The 8,634-nt window shown below is 42.6% G+C and overlaps 1 protein-coding gene across 1 annotated transcript; it reads right to left on the bottom strand.

The window, feature by feature from the left end:
• Positions 1-1,097: 1,097 nt before the first annotated feature.
• Positions 1,098-7,496, bottom strand: LOC121318009 (N-acylneuraminate cytidylyltransferase-like). Its single transcript, XM_041254175.1, has 8 exons — positions 7,119-7,496; positions 6,058-6,200; positions 5,271-5,426; positions 4,621-4,751; positions 3,765-3,859; positions 3,467-3,638; positions 2,960-3,113; positions 1,098-2,374 (listed from the first exon to the last, which is right to left on the bottom strand). The coding sequence occupies exons 1-8, from the start codon at positions 7,394-7,396 to the stop codon at positions 2,160-2,162; spliced, it is 1,344 nt and encodes a 447-aa protein (XP_041110109.1). The 5' UTR covers positions 7,397-7,496; the 3' UTR covers positions 1,098-2,159.
• Between the last annotated feature and the right edge of the window lie 1,138 nt (positions 7,497-8,634).

The raw sequence follows: 8,634 nt of genomic DNA, 5'->3' as shown, positions 1-8,634 counted from the left end.
TGCACACCATCCATTTGGGTTGATTTCCTGTGAATGTGACCCATGAATCGCTGCAGACAAGAACTCCCTTTCATGTATTCAGGGGACTAGGAAAAGGCATTGAAAGTACACATGTGAACCTGCACTCTCCTGACTAGGGCTCACCCGTCATACCTTTACTGGGTGAGTTACTTGAGGACCCTCAACGCCGCTTGAAGCAGGGTTTGGAAGAACAGAATAACGTGAAAATGAACGACCCCAAGGAGGCCACCAAGTCCATCACTCTTCACCAGTTCCCAGCAGCTGATTGATCTCACACTTAAAGGACCATTGATTCGGCATCAACAACATTATGCAGCCCATTCCGTACCCTCACCACGCTCTGTGCGAAGAAGTGTCTCCTACCCTCTGTCCTAGGTCTATATCCATGTTATTCCCAGCTGTCTCCTGGTCCTGGTTTCTGTGCTGTCCTTAAAGACATGGTTATAGTAGCAAAGTATGGGTCAGGGTTCTATTGGTAGGGAGTAAGGAGATGGTCGTTTATTATATTTAAAAATCCCTTTCAGTTTTAGTTTTTCCTTCTCTGATCCTGCAGGTACCATTCATGACTACGCAGGCACTGCAAGAGCAGGGATACCAGTGGCAAGAGGGCTTGAATGATGAGGAAACAAGTTTGCCAGCAACTGAAACTGCCTTTAGGCAAAGCAGACAAACCAACGAGGTCTGTTTCCTGATGAAGGTGTGGCACAGCAGTGTTAACAGTGACACCTGGACACCTGGACTCCTGTCCCTTACTTCAGCCCTAGCCTTTAGAATTAATTACCATCTTTGGTCAGACAAGCAGTCTGTTCCTGTAATTTAAATCTCTTGGTATATTGCCTTAGGTTGTGAATTGATTTTAAATAGCTGCCCAACAACTAAAACATTTCTTACTCATTTTAAACTATCAGTTTTTAACAGTATTTGCTGTGCTAACATGTGTTCAGCGCTTTGAGAGGACCTGGTTGTCGTTGTCATTGTTTTACTACATAATTACATACAACCATGAGGCCCTGCATCTCGACATGAATAATAAGAGTGGATATTGAACTACAGTAAATGAAGACGCCAGCAAAAGCCATTGATTCATTTATTAAACAACCCTTCACTATCAGAATCATTATATTAAACCTTTATTTAATACATGGCAAGGAATTCTTCATTGTCCTTAAAAAAAAAGTGCATAAACCCCATGCAACACCTCTCACCTTATTGTAGAAAATCATCCACTATTCAAACTAAATCATTTAACTAGATTCTCAAAATCAAGAGCTCAATTATTATTATCAATATTTTGACAAGTAATTATTACTGTATCACACTGGGCACTAGTTAATCAACCTACCAGAAATGTAAGCAGGTTTGCTATTGCAACACAAACACACATGCAAGGGGCATGGAAAACTAGAGCCATCGGAATCATTAAAAAGCAGATTCCCACAGATCTAACCTGATACTTGATAACCAAGTTCCAGCACACTTACATACGGGACTCTCTAGATACATGTACACAAATTAAAAAATACAATAAAAAGCAATGTTGTTGTTTAATTTAAAATGTAAATCAGAAAGCCTGTCAGTCAGGCAGTCAGTTTGCATCAGCAGTTTGGTTTTCAGTAGAAGCAAATAATCCACTACATTAGGAGGAATCTGCAGCACATGTCCAGAACCAAACAAGGCGGACACTGCTAAAACGAGGTCTGCTGGTCTGTTCACGCCTCAAAGAGGTTGTAGTTAACCAAATTATTTCATAAATCTTACCTATTAGGTACTTCCAGTTCTTAAACAGGGTCTCAAACATGCAGTCTAGCTGTTAAACCAAGTTCACAGTTTATGTGCTGGACTTTCAAGTAAATCTGTTATGGATTCACTTCCTAGGTCATTTAAACACAGCTGTGCCTTCTGGGTCAAAGCTGACTGGAAAGCATGTCCGTGAAACAGGGGAAGCAGCTGTTCGGTTAATGACAAGAAAGGAGCGATTGAAGGGGTGGGGGAGATTTGAAGGACATGCAAAACTGATTTCCTCAACCAGGTTAAAATGGAAAGTTTTAAAATGAAAATAGATGCTCGCTAAGACGTCTGTTTCATTCAAAACTGGTAGTGTGCAAGAGGTAAGATTTGTATGATTGTTCAGGTGTTAGCTACACACACTCTTCAGTGTTTTTTTTCTGCTGGCTCTTAGCCCTGGCCTGTTCACTGAGCAGCAGGATGTGGTCAGTGAACTCACGCACCGCTCCACGTCCAGCGCTGTTCCTGCAGGTGTACCCCGCGGCTTTCACAGCATCCGAGGAGGCATCGTGGGGGACCCCACTCACCCCAGCCTTCTTCAGGCACTCCACGTCACTTTCATCATTACCTGCAGAAAAACAAGGACAGGGCTTCAATATATTCTACTGGCAGGGACTGCTAGAAACACCACTGCTTTACCAGGGCACTGGATGCCAGCCTACACATTAAACTTCATGGTGCCAAGCCAAGCTTAGGTGCCTATTTATACAACAATTAATACTAATCAATAAAATCAATAAAAGATTACTGAAAGTTTGTTTCAACTATTTATACTTGACCTAAACGATCTACCTTTAGATGGATGGGTTTTTTTCTGCACAACAAGAGTATTATGGCTGCGCTTTCAACTTATAATATTCAATCAGCTATGAATCGGTTATGGATTTCATTTTGCAATCTATTCATTTATAGTAAATCCTAATAAAGATTATGTGGTCCAGTTCTTAAAGAAAAGAGCTCTGGTTCAACTCAGGCATTGACTGAGCAAGTCACTTAACCTCCTTGTGCTATGTATTTCCTGTGAGTTGTTGTAAGTGACTCTGCAGCTCATGCATAGTTCAGTCTTTCTGGAAATAAAGGCGTCTGCTAAATAAACAAATAATAAAAATAAATAATACTTCAAAACTACCAACCCTGAATAAATAACACTTACCCATATAAGCCACCTGCTCCCATGACAGTTTCCTTTTGTTTTTCCAAAGCTCTAGAACTTCCACTTTGTTTTCTGCATTCTGTTCTAATTGGCAGTCTGTCTTCTTGGCTAGAAGTTTGTGTATGTGGCAGTCTCTGGATGAGATGAGACAGACCTGCAAAAGCAACACGGACAGTCACCTTATTCAAGGCACACACAAATACACACTTTCTACCACATTAACCGAGAGGCTAAAAAAATCAACATGAGGCTAGAGGTCTGTGAGAACAGCTGGGAGCTGATGAAGGCACTCTATGTACTTGCATGTGCAGTTTCTTGCAAGCTTTATATTAGTTTTGAAACAGAGCTTGTCCTTGTACAATATATAGCTATTTGCTGCTGTCCTAGTACACAGCAGTATATTACAGAGTACAACGTGATCGTGGCCTTGTGGGTTTTTTTATATTTTCCTCAGGCAGCGCACCATGGAGATTCCCCTGGTGTCTGTCGGTGAATGGCGTGCAGTACCTCCACTCCCTGCTCCTGAACCATGGAGATCCCCGCGGTGTCTCTGATGTTCCAGGACACCAGCTCCTCTCCCCCAGCAGACAGATACATTTGCCCATCGGTCAGGCACCCGTCAATATTGCACACAAGCAGCTTCACCTGCTCCAGCTGGTCCTTCCCAAAGTATCCAAACCTAGAACAGCAATCAAACACCTGCTCTTGACCCGCTCTGCTCCTCCCTGAGGGATAACCACCCCTGAAATCATTCTGAGTGCTTCTTATTACTTTAAACATTCAAGTACTGTGCTTATTCCTTTACCTGAGGACTCTCTGCTCCGCTACTGGCCAGTCGATGTCTATATCAATATCGACACTGAATTCAGGAAGCATCTCGTAGTAGGCCATTTTACCACCCTGGAAAAGCACAAGTGAAAACAGTAATGCAATTCACCCTGTCAGTGGTGCCCTCTCTTTCTTACTTTAATACCTTGTGCCTATATTAGCTACAGCCATATGATATCCTGTTTTGATAATAATTAACAACACAATGTTATCACTCTGCACTTGGACTGGCACCACATTCAACATGCCTGTGATCTGCAGCACATGTGCTTGTGTAACTGGGCTGTCACTCCAATACATGGATAATTCAGTATGTTTAACAGGGCTGAGGCTGGGCACGACATGGCGACACCGCACATCGCAAGTGACCGTCTTAAACACAGTCCAAAACACCAGGTCCCACGTTTGTGGTTTTAGAGCTTTTAACCTCATCTCATCACACTAATGGGATAGGACAAAATCCGCAACGGCAGTGCATCACACAACACTGCTTGTTACACATGCAAACAGAATGGTTGCAGATGCTCTCTTATCCTATTTGGTTTCACTAGAGACAGACTCACAATGACTGAATGCAATTCAGGGATGTCTCTGTGCAAGTCAGGGAAGTCTGTGTAATTCAGGGATGTCTCTGTGCAAGTCAGAGAAGTCTGTGTAATTCAGGGAAGTCTCTGTGCAATTCAGGGAAGTGTCTGTGCAAGTCAGGAGAGTTCACGGCAGACCTTCCCCTTAAAGGAATTAGGGGTAGTAATCTCTGAGGAAAAATCACATATCAGTTCCGATGTCACTTCCCCCTACACTACATTGACAGTTGTATGGCAGGTATGTGTTACCTGTAAATATCCTTTCTCTATCAACTCTCTTGTTGCAAAGTAGAAGGAGCCATTCTCACAGAGCTCCCCATCCCAGTCTTGTCTGCGAGGTCTGTTGGCAGGGTCCAGGTTTAGGGGTTTGGTATCCACACCTGCACTCACACAAATGAAGACAAACACTAAGATATGGGGGAAATGTACGGATAAACAGAGGAGACATCCTGAACGTTCATGGAGTACTGTAGTTATTCCATGAGTTAGCATAGCAGAATAACCCACTGCCATCCTCACCAGCGAACAGAGGGGAAACAAGACTCCTATTGCACAGCAGTTTCACCAATTCCAAGACATCATTTCCATCCCTGAGTGAAATGTCCTAATGAATGTTAATGAATTATACAATAAATAAAAAAGGGTCTAAGGTATTGAAAAATCAAACATCTTAACAGTGCAAGCTAGTTTTTAGTTTATTTCTGTCTGTAAAAAAGAAAGATATTTCAGTTAGTTGAACTGCAGTGGTTTTTAGATCTGCCGCTGTTTCGATTGACGCATACAGCCCAGCCTGTTCATTTTGATTTGATCTACGGCATACAGCCCAGCCTGTTCATTCTGATTTGATCTACGGCACACAGCCCAGCCTGTTCATTTTGATTTTATTTTTGAATAGCTACCTCCTGTCTTGACCTCCTGCCACCGGAAATGGTGGCGCCTCACGACAGAGAAGACAGAGTCGCAGCCATCCTCCCAGATCTTCCTCGTCGCATCCTGCAGGTGGTTGGGGTGGAGGCACGGGGAGGTGGCTTGAATGTTTCCAATGATATCAACCTCTGGGAAAAAAACAAGCAGTTACACATCCACAGGGGAGCATCGACAGGCAAGCACATCCACTCCAAAGCAGCGATGGACATTCAGCAGCATATTCTAAATCTGGACCTGCCCTGGGTGGCATGTTTGATGATGTAAATACAGAGGTGAATTTTCAGATTGCTAAATACAGTATGCATGATAACTGATTTATTTTTTTCCTTGTTGTGTGTGTGTAATTACAGGTATGTGCAAAAAAAAAAAAAAACAACCAGCATCTAATTTAGTTAAGAGCACTCATAGATTAGATTCACTGTATATAAAAACACTAGCTTTCAATACCTCTTCAGGTATGAATGGAACTGTAAAGAATGGTTTTGTGTATATCTGGATATGCAAATGTGTCGTGTGCAGTACTGTTTCGGTTCTGAAATCAAAAGTGGTGTAAAGCAGCAGGTTACAAGTCTACAGAACCACAGACCATGTGTGAACAGACAGCTCTTTCTTAACTGGCTCCTGCATGGGAAGTGTAGTATGAGAACAAACTCAGTCTGACTTAGCATTTCAGCAGCAAGTCTCAGCCAAGGTCTTTCTACACCAAGAAGCATGTGGGGCCCGTCACACCACAGCCTTGACTATCGCTGTGCTCGGTACCATTGTGCAGCCTCAGAAACTCCTGGATGGCATCTAAGGAAGACGAGGAGTCCGTTGAAACTTTCGGGCTCCTGCGATGGACTTGAGCACCGAACTCCTCAGCCACCTCTGCAATCTTAGCATGGTCTGTTGAGACCCACACGCTGTTTAAAACAAGAAGGCAGCGCTTGATGTGTCAAGAACATTGATTTAACATGGGACGCGAGATTAGAAAGCTTTAGCTCAATGACCCCTGACTGACTGGCCGCTCAGAGCTGCACAAGCCCATGACTCAGACTGAGCTCCCCCACAGCAAGCAGGACTGGGCTTATTCACTGTACAACTGCACTGGAAACACTGGAAGAAACAGCTGCTTCAATTTGTGCCGATTGCTTCTCTCCACAAAGACTCTAAAAAGCTTACAGTTCTGTGGAGAGCAGCAACAACCACATACCTCTCAGCTGTGATGGAGCCAGTTATACTTTAGGGAGTGGTTCTCAAATTAGGTTCTGGATGCCATGGGACAAATTAAAACACTGCCTTTTAACCATGGAATTTACTGTACATTCTTCAGCTTCTCAAAAACAAGTCTTAATGGCCCCTGGATAATTGCTGGCTTGAGGTCTGTATTTTGGGAATTGTTCTTAACATAAATTCAATCAAACATTTATATCTCACCTAAAAAAAAAACTGTTCTACTCACTCTTTTTTCATATACTGTGTGGGCATATGGAGAAAATATTCTGGTTTATAAATGTTCTTGGTCCAAAGTGTTTTAAAATTATACATTTTTTCTACATACGGAAACAGACAACAAGCAAACATGTAGAAGTGTTCAACTTAGTATTCCTCTATAACGTAGTATGTTTGAATTGCTTAAAACTAACGCTTTATAACGTGTCTATACAGCAACAACATTACTACTAGAGAGAAACACAGAGAACAGTTTGCGATCGACATTACCAGCAATCACACCCTGAACACTGTGAATGAGTAGACAGGGCAGCCTAGTCTACCATATCGTCGTGCTTGCATCTTCACACAGCACACGCAGCTGGGCGCTCGTTCGCTTCTGCACGTACCTGTCGAATACCCCGGAATCAAACGCAGCCCTGATCACCCATCCGATCAGCGGCACCCCCGCCAGCACCTTGATGTTTTTCAAGGGGATGCCTTTGCTGCCGCCCCTCGCCAGGATCAATGCTGACAGGTGCGGCTTTTTGCCCGGCTCCTTATCAGAACCGGTCATTTTCCGTTTCCTCTCCGAGGCGCTGGCGTTCTCACTGGAACCCGAAGCAGTAGTGTTCATCTTTCCCTTTCCACTGTGATCTCCAGACTCCGATACTGTTGTTTTATGCATTTTTAAAAAATATTACACAGACGTCCTACCGCAAGACACGCCTCTCCTGTGCCGTACTGTTCACGGTAGCAGCGCTAGCATGCCTGACGTGTTACGTGCTCTGCACTGGGATCCTAGGATTGGTCCTGACAATGCGGTCTAGTGATGACGCAGCTGACACGTCCCCAAGATAACGTAAACGGTTCCGCAGTCGCAAATCAAAGCACTTCGGGAAGACGCTGTCCGCTGAGTGTGTCGTCAGTCTCGTAAACGTTTGCTTTAATGCAGTTGGTTAATTCTGCAGTCTTTTGATGCAGTGAATCGGTTTGGTAACAATGTGGTAACCGCCCCGGGAATTTATAGTACCAGTAGTGGGCTACAGGCTGGAAATACTGAGATTTATTTTCATTAGCCTTTAGATTATGGTGATAATGCGACAGGTGTGTACGATGCATATTTATTATTTGTATGCGTGGCTCTGCTTTGTGAATATTGTCACATCTAGGACAAAGATGCCAGTTTTATAATTGGATAGGCGGGTCCGGGGATAGAGACCATAATGTAAAACACAGCACCTCCGTACATAAGTGTGATTAACTCGTTAAACTGGAGGGTGTCCTGTACTAGGATACGACTCTGCCCTTGGATTGAGACAATAATATTTATTAACCTTTTGCTTACCGATAGTGAATAATAATAATAATAATAATAATAATAATAATAATAATAATAATAATAATAATAATAATAATGCTAAATATACAAATAATAATAGTTACATACTAGTAATAATATATACAATTACCACAAATAAGCAAAGGGTTTCAATATGTTTCTCTACATTTTTAGGATGATTCTGCATAAGGACTAACAGTTTGCTGCATCTCAGTCTCTTGCAGCAGGCTACAGTGTGCACATGTCTACTCTGAGCTGCATTATGGACTCTGCAGAACTCTCATAAAAAACAGTCTCTGCTGGGAATTCCAGCGACTGCTGGTGAGCTGGGGGACCGGCTGCGAGCTGCGGATTGCAACGAATACAGCTCTGGAAAAAATTAAGAGACCACTGCAAAATTATCAGTTTCTCTGGTTTTACTATTTATAGGTATGTGTTTGGGTAAAATGAACATTTTTGTTTTATTCTATAAACTACTGACAACATTTCTCCCAAATTCCAAATAAAAATATTGTCATTTAGAGCATTTATTTGCAGAAAATGACAACTGGTCAAAATAACAAAAAAAGATGCAGTGTTGTCAG

This window comes from Polyodon spathula, chromosome 7 (genome assembly GCF_017654505.1).
Source record: "Polyodon spathula isolate WHYD16114869_AA chromosome 7, ASM1765450v1, whole genome shotgun sequence".
Lineage (NCBI taxonomy): Eukaryota > Metazoa > Chordata > Actinopteri > Acipenseriformes > Polyodontidae > Polyodon > Polyodon spathula.
Note: the sequence above shows the minus strand (reverse complement) of the source record. Positions and strands in the feature narration are given on the sequence as shown.

What these genes read in the sequence shown, in the direction of transcription:
- LOC121318009 (XM_041254175.1), bottom strand. Translation starts at nt 7,396, where the DNA reads ATGCATAAAACAACAGTATCGGAGTCTGGAGATCACAGTGGAAAGGGA. An exon ending in GTTTCTGAGGCTGCACAATG is followed by an intron (nt 5,427 to 6,057) that starts GTACCGAGCACA and finishes TTTTTTTCCCAG; the next exon opens with AGGTTGATATCATTGGAAAC. An exon ending in GCGGAGCAGAGAGTCCTCAG is followed by an intron (nt 3,639 to 3,764) that starts GTAAAGGAATAA and finishes TTGCTGTTCTAG; the next exon opens with GTTTGGATACTTTGGGAAGG.